This window comes from Frankliniella occidentalis, unplaced genomic scaffold, assembly GCF_000697945.3.
Source record: "Frankliniella occidentalis isolate FOCC.00 unplaced genomic scaffold, Focc_3.1 Scaffold25, whole genome shotgun sequence".
NCBI classification, from domain to species: domain Eukaryota; kingdom Metazoa; phylum Arthropoda; class Insecta; order Thysanoptera; family Thripidae; genus Frankliniella; species Frankliniella occidentalis.
The window spans coordinates 2,437,163-2,449,037 of NW_026267155.1; the positions used below are offsets into that span (position 1 = coordinate 2,437,163).

At 54.0% G+C, this 11,875-nt stretch overlaps 3 protein-coding genes across 4 annotated transcripts in view; 1 reads left to right on the plus strand and 2 right to left on the minus strand.

The window, feature by feature from the left end:
- Nucleotides 1-2,472: 2,472 nt before the first annotated feature.
- On the minus strand, nucleotides 2,473-6,699 carry LOC113206713 (uncharacterized). The gene is made up of 5 exons (XM_026422930.2): nucleotides 6,301-6,699; nucleotides 3,881-4,230; nucleotides 3,571-3,796; nucleotides 2,933-3,380; nucleotides 2,473-2,844 (listed from the first exon to the last, which is right to left on the minus strand). The coding sequence occupies exons 1-5, from the start codon at nucleotides 6,319-6,321 to the stop codon at nucleotides 2,564-2,566; spliced, it is 1,326 nt and encodes a 441-aa protein (XP_026278715.1). The 5' UTR covers nucleotides 6,322-6,699; the 3' UTR covers nucleotides 2,473-2,563.
- Nucleotides 6,700-7,595: 896 nt separating this feature from the next.
- Nucleotides 7,596-11,066, minus strand: LOC113206743 (uncharacterized). The gene is made up of 8 exons (XM_052265281.1): nucleotides 10,929-11,066; nucleotides 10,054-10,183; nucleotides 9,701-9,942; nucleotides 9,384-9,615; nucleotides 9,187-9,287; nucleotides 8,741-8,951; nucleotides 8,274-8,658; nucleotides 7,596-7,874 (listed from the first exon to the last, which is right to left on the minus strand). Exons 2-8 carry the CDS (start codon nucleotides 10,114-10,116, stop codon nucleotides 7,633-7,635), a joined length of 1,476 nt encoding a protein of 491 aa, XP_052121241.1. The 5' UTR covers nucleotides 10,117-10,183; nucleotides 10,929-11,066; the 3' UTR covers nucleotides 7,596-7,632.
- Nucleotides 9,891-11,875, plus strand: part of LOC113206745 (uncharacterized) — an 18,247-nt gene continuing 16,262 nt past the window's right edge. Inside the window, exon 1 of one of the 2 annotated variants that reach the window (XM_026422970.2) lies at nucleotides 9,891-10,000. The gene's annotated coding sequence lies outside the window, so the exon portion shown is untranslated. Of the gene's footprint in view, nucleotides 10,001-11,051; nucleotides 11,216-11,875 lie in introns of those variants that run through there. The other variant, XM_026422971.2, reaches the window with a different exon arrangement.

The following is an 11,875-nucleotide window of genomic DNA, read 5'->3' on the forward strand; positions in this document are numbered from 1 at the left end:
CTCCCCCTCCTGCCCCACTCAAAATTTTCGCAGAAAGGAACTCACTTTGACAGTTCAAACTGAAAACCAAATGAAGGTGATAATTTTCATGTTTCTGATGGAAAGGCCGCGATTTACGACAGGCCCACCCCTACGTTCAGGATATGGTGGCTACAGGACATTATTGAAGCTAAACATGTAGCTGAGTGACTAAAATTTTGCCTATACAGCAAGAACTTTAGCTATGATGGTTTAGATACATTAGCAACCAAAAGACAGCAACCCTTTAAAATTAATTTCTCTCAGTGTGGCGGCTTCAGCAAGGCCTTTTGATGTTCCGTTATCCCAGTCAAAGTTAAAAGTTTAGTATTTACCGCATCTAACGTCCGACGTCCAGATGGTAGAGGCAGCATCCCTGAGCAGTTCGGTTCCACTCACTCCCACAGGGGCAAAAGGGCGCAGACCGTCAAAAATCGCAAAACAACTGGTAACCTAACCTATAATAAAAAGCACAGTCGGAAATAGACCACTGCTTATTAAGTCTCTCCAAATACGTACGGCGAACGCGAGCAGATGGAGAGTCACACTCACCGGACTCTCTTTGGGCACACAGTTACTCATCAAAAACAAACGAACACAATCAGTAGGCAAACACAAGCGCCGGTACTTTACGATGTTTACGTCACTCGCACCACTTGCACACTGAGGACCCCGGACTGGACCAGAGCGTCGAGTCGAGTCGCCGAGCGGCCGCTAGAATGCGCAGCGACAGCGATCACTGTGGTGGTGGTGGTGGTGGTGGCAGTAAGGTGATATCATATCACCATCACATCATATCATATCATCTTAGGTGGCAGTGGTGGTCGGGCGGGCGGGGAGCGTAGTGACGTCTGCGCATCTGTGCAGTTAACGCTTGTTCACTTTTTGTTCTGTACGCCGTGCCGGCGTCGCAGCAGTCGGCGATGAACTCGACCGCCTCCAAGGTGGCGGCGTTCTCGGCCAGCACGCGGTTGATGAAGGGCCCCAGGTTGGCGTCCGACTGGCAGCTGAAAGACTTGAGGAGGGCCGACTTGCCAGGCGCGGGGCCGGGCGCGGGGGGGTTGAAGCAGAAGCTCAGGCCGCAGAACTCGACCCGGAACGCCTCCAGCCCCGGCGTCGTCGCCGCCGCCCAGAGCAGCTCGGAGTGCGCGGCGACGCCCTCCTCGCCCGGGCGGTCGGGCTTCGAGAAGAGTCGCACGGTGAGGCTCCGCAGCCGGCCGAGCGCCTCCTGGTTGCGGATGACCTGGAGGGCGAGCACCCCGTCCCCGCGAGGCACGCTGTCCAGCCTCAGAGCGGACGCGGCGCAGCTCGTCGTGGCGAACAGCTGGCCACATTGAATGCTTTCCAGTTAGGGCGCGCAGAAGAGCGAACTGTCACAAGCGCCGAGACAAGCGCGACCCGTCGTGAGCGCGAATGCCGCAAGCGCGACCCGGCGCAAGCGCGACCCGGCGCAAGCGCGAACGCCGCAAGAGCGAACGACCGCAAGCGCGAAGTGTCGGAAGCGCGACCCGCCACAAGAGCGACCCTCGCGAGGCGCAGCTTACACGCAAGCGGCTTTAGGCTTCCCAGAAAAGGATAGTGCACCTCAATAGAGCTACTAGAGATCCATAATGGCTCCCCTCCAGCTTCGGTACGACTTCGAGACGACTTCGGCACCCGCGAGATCTCACCAGTCCTCGCGAGTCCTCGCGATTATGTCCGCGAGGATATTCGCGAAAGGACACCGCGAACCCCCGCGAAAGGAGGGGGTGACCAGCCGGGGTGGACTGACTGACTGCACCTCGGCGGCGCTGCTCGCCGGCGACTTACCTATTCCTTAGCAGCGATACAACCACCAAACGAGCATGAGATGCGAAGCGGTGACCTGGAGGTGAGGGTGACCGGTGGTGACCTCCCAGGTAAAGTAGTGCGCCGTGACCACACGGCGCGGGGCGGCGGGCTGACTTCGCGGTTGCCCTGCAGGAGGGCGATCGGAGAGCTCCCTGAGAACGCCCCACTTCCATCCTCCCATCACCCCCGTCGCCCTGTTTCGGTTGATTTAAACCCGGCTGTTTTCAGGGAGCTCTCCGATCACCCTCCACCAGTAGTGCAGCAGACCCGCCTGTCCGCAGACGGACCCGGCGTGCGCAGCCGTCGGTTAGGCTGCCTACCTCCGGGCGCGCGGCACGCTCTCTTCCGACCTCGCCCCGCCCTCCCTTTCACCTGCCCTAGAAATTGAATATTTTCTACTTTGAAGGATGGCGCAAAGATTGACGGTTGGTGGAGTGGGAGGGGGGGGGGGGAGTATTGAGCTGGCGTGCGGAACCCCAAAAGAAAGGTGGTCGCACGCACAGACCGACAACACACCCCGAGTTATAGAACCTACAGCTCTGCGTCTCAGTGCCTCACAGCAGCTTCGTTCAGTTTCACCTTCGATTGAAAAGTGGTGCGGGCTACTAACGAAGAACATTGACAAATAAGAAAATCGCATTTATTGTCTTTCATTCTTTGGGATAGTGAGTAAAAGATATAACATGCGCATCTGGCCTGTTCTGCAATAATTGTACTAGACAACTTGGATTGTCCGGAAACGGTGGGACCATTTTATACCGTTTTTGTGGTCATCAACAGCAGCTTTTGCTACTGCCGCAGCCTCTCCGCACAGCTGACAGTCTGTCTCGGCTTCGGAGTGCCTGGCGAACATGCGCCAACGGACATTTTCGACAAAATATTGGCTGCATTCCCAGCAGTAGAATTGCATTTCTCCATACACTACATGGAGTGGCGAGGTGGCTTGGCGTACTAGATCCTGAAGCACGGAGACCAGCTCCGTCAAATCTGGAGGCTCTGCGAGAACAAAGACGGGGTCTCAGAGTTCTGGGTGGCCAAGCACGACACGGCTACATACTGCTGGGGAGGCAGGGCAGGGACTCACCTTCTCGCTCAAGTACATACGTACAGCAGGCGCAAAACACCGCGTCGCCCGCAACTACGAGCAGCTCGAGGGCAGCAGGGTGGGCTTCGCGGAACACCTCGAGCGACAGCTTCCTTGGGTCGGCCAGCAGGACCAGCGAGCGCAGTCTGGGTTGGCGTGCAAGCGCCACCGCCAGGTCATTCACCATGAGGCTCCAGTAAACGGGGCAGTTTAGAGATGCTTTCGAACGAAGGTCGATCCTGACGTCCTCCAGCCCGTGCATCCGCCGCAGTGCCGCGACCACCGCCACGACCAAGCTCTGGGCCCTGGAGGCCAGCACGCTCAGCCGTTCAAGGTCACGGTGAGCCAGCAGCAGCAAGCGGAGGACCTCGACGTCCCTCTCGGAGTGCACGCCGCTGACACTTACCGCGCGCAGCCTGGGCAGCAGCCCGGCGACCGCAGCCACCTCCTGCGGATGGCACAACACTATTTACATCTCCAGAGCCACAAGCCGGCACAGCGCCAAAATCTGATTTTTTTAAAATTTAACCAATTTGAAAATTTTCCTCTTTTTTTATACAAAGAAAATAGTGGGAAAATATTTTCAGAAAGATTGAAAAGTATTAAATAAACTTCTCAGGAGCAGCGAGGGCACTCACCTGCTGCGGCCAGGGCTCGGCGTTGCAGGTGCAGGGGCTGCCCTGCTTGTGCGTGTCGCCGCCCGAGACGCGCAGGGACTCGAGGTGACGGGCGTCCCTGAGGTAGTGGAGGAACAGGCCCAGCCCCAGCTGCGAGACCTCCAGGTGCCTGAGCCTCGGCGCCAGCTCCCAGATGAGGCTGGCGAGGCACGCCTTGGTCCGCGCCGACGACCACACCGACAACTCGCTGCGGGGCGGGGAGAGGCACGCGATCAGCACTGAGTGGCGCCCTCGGGTACAGTCACCCACAAGACTAACAGAGGTTCCCCACCTGGCGCAGCTCCCCCCGACAGACACTATCCCTTTGTAGCGAGGGTACTCGGGCACGCCGTGGACGCTCCTGGTCGGCAGTCGGAGAGACCACTTTTTCTTCGAAGCTCCGGGGTCGACGGTCCAGGTGGTCTTCAACGTGTCCAGGGGCGGGACGACCCGCAGCAGCCCCATGACGTCCTTGTCGTGGAACTCGACGTCCTTGCCGCGCCACACCGACGCGTTCGCCCGGGTCAGCTCGCCCAGCCGGGGGCTCGCCCGGCCGGCGGCGACCAGGTGCTCGGCCTCCTTCAGGTGCGACAGCACGCGCAGGAGCGGCACGTCGGGCAGGGTCAGCAGCGTGCTCTGCGACTGACGTGAGATATTGCACTTGCGGAAGATAAATTTTGCCTCTCGTGATGAAAATTCCGTCATATCGAAACAACGGCAAAATGTTTACTTTAATTCGCCTCCTAAAGAGGAGCCGCCGAGGGGGCGGGGTGGAAAGTTGGGTGTCAATAGAAAAGTTATGCAAAAACTGCCGGAGTACACCTGGGTGGAGCGGTTGGTGTCTCCGTCTGTTACACACAGGTGTGCTCCGGCGTTTTTTGCCTGAATTTTCTGAGAGCCCTGCAAAACGTTCTCTCCGGCTCTCTCTCTCCCGACAGGGCGCACTAGGCGGGCCGCCGTCTTCACACGGCTGCTTGGCGGGTTGGCCTACCCAGCCCGTAGCAGGCGCCATCATACCTTCCCAACAAACACGTCAAGGTACATTCACTTTTATAGTCATTTGACTGTTTTTTCAATGTCACAATGAGTCTCATTTCGCCTAAATTTTGACTGGCTAGTGGCTAGTCAATACCTAGGCGAAAGAGACTTACTTTGAGAGTGAAAAACAATCTAATGACTATAAAAGTGAGTGAGTTGTGGGGACTGTTGTATTATGGGCATTGGTTGGATAATCGAGACACAGGACTTCGGTGAAACTCAAATCTATGTAATCACGATGGGTTCAATACAACACAACCACACAGGGCAGCTTCCAGACAAAGAATGGCGCCAGCGTATGGTACAGCGTAGAACGGGCGCTTAACACTAGAACTACCGGAGGGGTCAAAATGACCCCTTTTGATTTTGAATTGCCAAATGAACTATCAAATTTTATTCTAACGACCCGCCACTTTTCGACTTTTCATGGGTACGCTTACGGTACGCTTTGACACGAAAAATCAGCCATGTGCGTCAAAAACTTTAGGAGATATTGTAACATACACCTCGCTATACCGAAGGGGTCATTTTGACCCCTGTATTAGTTTTCGAGGGCTTTGATGGTTTTAACGAGCGGTTTTCAACTTAAACCTTGCCATTGTTGTTCTGTGTGATAAGTATTGACTTCCGCTTGGTCGTGTGACAATTTTGAACCTCTATCATTATCGGTAGGCAACCCGCCCATCACAAAATCATGTTGTCCTTACATACTTATGAGGCATTCGCAACTGTTCTGTCGGCCTGAAAACGTATTCCATGGCCGAACAAAGGTTAAAAATGTTAATAAATGGTCTATTACGACTGTTATTGCATGATATTTGTATACTATTTTATTCGCAGAACCAAAGTTTCAGAATTGCTTACCGTATTTGCGGTGTTTACGGTTGTTGGTCAGACTGAAATAAACACAGGCTATGCTGAAATGTTGAGAATTATTGTATATGATTGTAACCCTATGCAATTTACCCCAAAAAATTGCGAAAATATCGGTAAAACTTCTGAAAAATTACATGTTGTGCTTTGCGGGTTGCCTACCCGCCCCCACACAGGGACCGCGTAGGTCCAATAATCGCATCAAGTGTCAAAAAAATCGAAAATAAGAAGTTGTGTACCCAAAACCGCAGTCTTTTTACAGCTAAAACGGCGGAATAGTACCTGGGGGTCAAAATGACCCCTCCGGTAGATCTAGGTATTCGAAAATCCCGGTGGTTCGTCTAGTGTTAAGATGATGCTGGGGGAATACCCGACACATGACTTACTCTCATTCAGATACATATTGCTATCGCTTAGTGTGAGGTGACACGCAAAATAGTGTGTTTGCTGGAACAGCAAAAATTTAGCTGAAACAGCAAAAATTTAGCTGGGACAGCAAAAATGTTTGCTGTTCCCATAGCAGCAAAAGAAAGTTAGCAGCTATGGTAACAGCAAACATTTTTTGCCGTTCCAGCTAAATTTTTGCTGTTCCCATAGCAGCAAAAGAAAGTTAGCAGCTATGGTAACAGCAAACATTTTTTGCCGTTCCAGCTAACAAACATTTTGCTGGAACAGCAAAACAGTTTGCTAATTTTACAAAGGCCCACTTCTGTTTTAGCAAACACACTATTTTGCGTGGAGACTAATATTCCGTTACATATGTATGACAAACTGCACATCACACCAACACAGTCACCTTACCAGTTCCTTTTCTGCAGCCATGACAATGAGAGTCACAGCGCTTGGCGTCTGGGACTACTCCACGCAGTAGAGGGCGACGCCACTTTGATCCTCTTGCAGGACAATGAGACACCGGCTTTGGGTTGTCGCGAAAAAGTGTACTGTACTCTAACCTTAAAACCGAGACGCAGTCCCCACGTGGGCCCCGTAGGCCACAATAACTCCCCTGCCTCCCAACCAACGCGCAAGTCGGGCGGCACTCGTCACGAACAAGTGCAGTCGCTAGAGAATGGTAGCCAGGGAACTGGCCGATCCTTCCGCAATTTCAACTCGAACGTGAACTCGCTCACGGTAAATAAACAAACTAACCGCCGCCGTCCGCGTCGCGTCCCGGGTTGTGGTAGGTCCCAGGCGCCGCTAGAGCGCGCGGCGTGCACCGATAGCGATCGCCGCCCTCCCAAGTAACAGAGATTCGTCTGAAACACGTCAAGTTAAAGTATACTGATGTCAGGACCATTTCGTCACGTTGACGTGTTTAAAATCGCGATATTTGATGTAATTTTGACGTCAAAGTGACGTAATATTGACACTTTTAGGTCATCAGTGACATAAATGTGACTGTTGAGAGTCAAGATTACGTCACTTTGACGTCAAAATTACGTCAAATATCGCGATTTTAAACACGTCAACGTGACGAAATGGTCCTGACGTCAGTATACTTTAAATTGACGTGTTTCAGAGACGAATCTCTGTTACTTGGGCTGCCGACGACGGGCCGGGGCCGGGGCCGGGTGCGGCTGAGTCTCAAGGTCACAAAAGTGCAGAGCTATTCGAGCATCGGCTCATCGGCAGGGTCGCTTGGCATGTACGGGGCGGGCGCTGGGCATAATCCCAGGTAGAACACAATCGTCAAAAACTCGTCAATGACCCTCTTTTGACGTCAGAATGAGCTCAATCTGGCTGCCTAGCAGCAGTAAATTTTGACGATGAGCGTCAAAATGAGGTCATTCTGACATCATTTTGACGACAAACGTGTTCTACCTGGGAATACTACGGGACGCTACGGTGAAGCAGCCCCGTGGTTCCAGGTGTTAAAACAGTGTGGCGGCGCGCCTGAGCGGGCAGCGGAGCGGTAGGGAAGTGCCAAGTGCCCCGCAGTTTTGACGTGTCCATCGGCAATCTTTATCATAAAAACTTGGGAGGGCAACCGGCAACTTTTCTCAAAACAAAGGGGGAAACTTGTACCTTCTGGTAGAGACCTGTCTGGTAGAGACAGCCAGAAGGAACTGTCTGGGAAAAAAAACAACACCAGTTCCCTGGAGCAGGTTTATCTGACTTTATTTCCTGTTTCCACTACGACACTCGAACTTTTCGCCAGTGATGTGTGCCGCAAACTCGGCCGCGATTGTGGGCCGCGACGAAGGCGTCGGCGGCGGCGCACGACGGACAGCCCGTCGCGGACACGGAGTGCCTCAAGAAGATGGGAGACTGCTCCAAGTCCCGCAGGAACGCCACGTGCAGCGTCGCGGAGGGCGAGCGGCGCACCAGGTCCTCGGCCAGCGGCACCAGCGGCGTGACGCCGCCGTCCTCGCAGTCTGCGGGCACAAACGGAGTTAGAGTTAGTCTCTCTGCACGCTCTCGAGAGCGTGTGTCCCGAGGGGTGCTTCACTCCAAGGTCATTTAAAAAATAATTAAAAAAAACAAACAACGAAAAACGAAAAAAAAATATAAATAAATTCTTAAAATCACGAAAAAAAATAATGTTTCCTTGAATTTATAGTGAAGTACGCCTCGACGTGCTCCGGGGGGGGACAACCCAAGGAAAACGTTTTTCTCACGAAGACCTCATTGGGACCTCTGAGGTCACGATTCCTTGCACTTGTGAGGTCACCAGTGAGGTCACAAATGCAAGAATCGTGACCTCATAAAAACGTCAGAATGAGATCTTCGTGAGAACCACGTTTTTCTTGGGAGGCGACGGCGACGTATCATGCCTGTAAGTCCGGCGTTGCGCCTGCAGAGGATGTCGATGAGGTTGCAGTCGTAGTCGAGGATGAGCAGCTCCAGGGCGGGGATGGCGGCGGGGCCGGCGGCGTGGATGGCGCGGAGCACCTCGGGCATCTCCGCGGCGCGCAAGCCACGGAAGGCCAGCGAGCGCAGGCGCGGCAGTCGCACGAGGGCCGTCCCGACCGTCCCGACGTGCTCGAGCAGGGCCTCGCCCAAGGGGCTGAACATGTACTGGACCACGACGAGGTGCTCGAGGCCAGCCAGCGAGCCCCCTCCCAGGGCCAGCAGCCCCTCGACGCCGAACCCGACGAGCTCGAGGCGCTGGAGCGGACCCGCCCAGGTCGACAGCACGTCCACCAGCTCCGCTCGCACCTGAGAACGCCCATTGTCACGTTATGGTAGAGTGGACTGGCAAACGCGGCGGTGTTGGCGGTGGTCGTCACTCTTTGCAAACCTGACGGGGTGGGGCTGCATGTCGATCATCTTGCAACCCGTCGCAGCCGATGACGATGCTCAGGTGCTCGAGCCCCTGCATGCGACGCAGCCTTCCAACCACGCCCGGGTCGCGTTGCACGTCCCACAACTCCAGGTGCTGGAGGTCGCTGCGGCAGGCGTCCAAGAGCGCGACGAGTGGTCCCTGCAGTCTAACGGAGCGCAGCTGTCCGCTGCAAGCCAGTAGAGGGTTCAGCAGACCGTTGAAACACCGGCATAGGGTACTCCAGGGCTCGGCTAGACCGGAAGGGGAAGAACAAAAATCGCCGGGCGCGGGGAGGAGCGGGGCAGGGTGGGGGCAGTACCCCACTCCTCCCCGCGCCCGACCGGCCCGCCGATTTTTGTTCTTCTACTTCCGGTCTAGCCGAGCCTCGGAGTACTCTATAGAGTAAGTGCGGCTCGGCCTACCTGTGCGCCAGCAGCAGTGAGTGGAGGGCCTCGGTGGGCACGCCGTCGCCCTTACCAGTAAATTCAAGATATACGCTGTGCAGTCTGGGTAGCCGAACCTCCTGCGGGTAGGGACATGCCAAGGTGTGGTGAGAAGTGGCAGTTGAATCGACATCGAAAGGGGCGGACTGGGCGGGTCGCCTCGGCTCGGCACTCACCTGAACTCGCCAGTTCACGTCGGTCCCCGGGCCCTTGCCCCCGTGCCACAAGAACCTGACGCGGAGGGTCTCTAAGTTGCGGGCATCTTTCAAGCAGTCGATAAGCCCGCCCAGTTTGTCCAGCATTACATACGCTTCTACAACCAGGTGCTTCAGCTCGGCAAGCCTCGACCCAACGAGCAACTTAATGATGCTTGACGCAGTCTCACGTGAGCAATTCACCGTCAACTGACTGTAGAAAGAGAGAGAGAGAGAGCATTCAGATACTGGCTAAGACTGACACATCTCTTGTCACCTCACTTCATCCATGTTCCCACCTGCTACAACTCTTCGCACTGAGCGAGACTGAGAAGCCATCATCAATTCTAACAGGGTACCAAGGGTCAGGGTTCCATTGTAAGATGAACTCCAGTCTGTGCATCGGTGGCCTGGCCCGCAACAGGAGGCTCGGGTCGGCGGCTCCCGCCGCCGGGGTGGAAACGCGGGTGAAAGCATGGAACGGCAGGTAGGAGAGCGCCTCGAGCAGTGGCACATCGCGTTGAGCCAGGAGCGCCAGCGCCTAGGGGAGAAATCACGTGACCCGTCGGTATGACATGACAGTTCGGTTGGAGAGACTGGTGAGTTTACTTCTTCTTACATGCTCTGTAAATAGACAGTATTAACATATTACCAGATTCTTGTCACGTATAAGAGCATCAAGTATTGTCCTCTCGAGCGGTGCAGGGCTCATCATTGCAAGTTCCTGTCCCAGGTGGGGATATTTCTTTAATACGTATTTCAAGACCAACGGGTGACCTAACCTTAAAACAGAGACGTAAACAAAGTTTGTACGGTAGATCGCAAAGTTCGAAACAGCAACACTTCAGGGCCATCTACAATGGGAGCAGAGTAGGGAAAGAGTGGGGCGTGGGGACTGACGAAGTGGCCCCTTCTGAGCCCCCCGCGAAGTGATAAGTCGCGATTCGCGACAACTCGAATGCCTCGCGATGAGGGTGACTCGCGAGGACATCCGCGAAGCATCCCCGTGGTGTGGTGTGACAAACCGTGACATATCACTTCGCGGGGCATTCGCGAGGAAAAGCATCCTAACCTCACTTCCCTTACTCTACTCTTAAACCCTTCTCCACTCCCATTGTAGATCGCCCTTTAGTCGCCCTCAAAAGAACTATTACCTACCTGAATCAACAATGTCACTCAGTCACTCGAAATATCTTATCAACTCTAAACACAGACGAACGACAGATTGAACGAAAACGTCCACGCGTCATATAGACCAATATAGACGATCTAAGCCATATCTGGATAAGAAGAAATCAGGAAGAAATCTACTAGCATCATGGCCGCCAGCCCTATCTCTTCCATGTCCATGGGATAGCGCTGGTCGAATCTCAGCCTCGCGGCATCTAGATCCGGTCGTCTGCTGTCAACTGCACCGTGGCGTTAGGTTAGGTGGGGGGTCTGGATTTCAATCTCGTTTTCGGCGCTTCACTTGTCGGCATTTCTTCTAGATTTCTTCTTATCCAGAGATAGCTCAAATCGACTCACTTTACCGCTGCTAGCTCGATGAGGCCAGAGGACAGGCTCGGACGACTTTCTAGTTCTAGCTCAATCCGCTGGACGCGCCTGGACTGCCTGTTGTCCGCGCGGCCGCGGAGCTGCGTTCGCGTCGCCCCGCATTCCGCCACGCTTGCACTCTCTCCCCTATATCTCCTCGGCCCTCTGTCCACGCCACGCAGCTCGTGTGCGCGGCTGCACCTCATCTCCAAGGAGACTTATGGTTATTGGACTCTTAGATGAAAACTGGGCGAAGGCGGCGAGGACGCAACGCGCTGGTAATAATTTAATTTCTGGTTATTTTTATTTATTTTTCCTCTGTCTCCTAATTATTTTTGGGAATATACTTCTTCCCATGGCTCTCGCATGCTGCCTGATTGCCTGTGTGTGTGCTGTGCCTTTCCTCTTACTAATATGCTCAAACGCGACTGCCGTTTGGCTTGCTTTTCTTCCCCTCGCTGTGCACTGTGCACTGGGCCGATCTTTCCGATTTAGACCTTACCTGTCCCTAGCAACTCCGAAATCGTCGACTTCAAACTTCTAAATTTGACATGCCCTGTTCATCTCATCATCTCCTTTGGCTTTGGCGGATAGGGAGGGTGGGGCAATGTTGCCCCTCGCAATGACGACACCGCCTTGGACGACACCTTGTTCACAGAGACTTTTTCTCCCACAACGTGACAAGACCCGCAAGTAGAATTTCATACTTAAGATAAACCGTATTTTGAGTGCCTGTCAACAAAATTACTCACCACTGGATTCCTTGGAAAATTTTCCTCGTACAAGTGTTTTTGCTTTTTTAAAAAAATTGCCCGCATGACAATTTTTCTATAGAGATTTGCGCTTTTGCCAAATTGTATGCGAAAAGGTCTATACGCGTTAGTTTGCGGTCACATGACCATACGTGACCGCGCTGTCTAGACAGGGAGGGAGGGAGG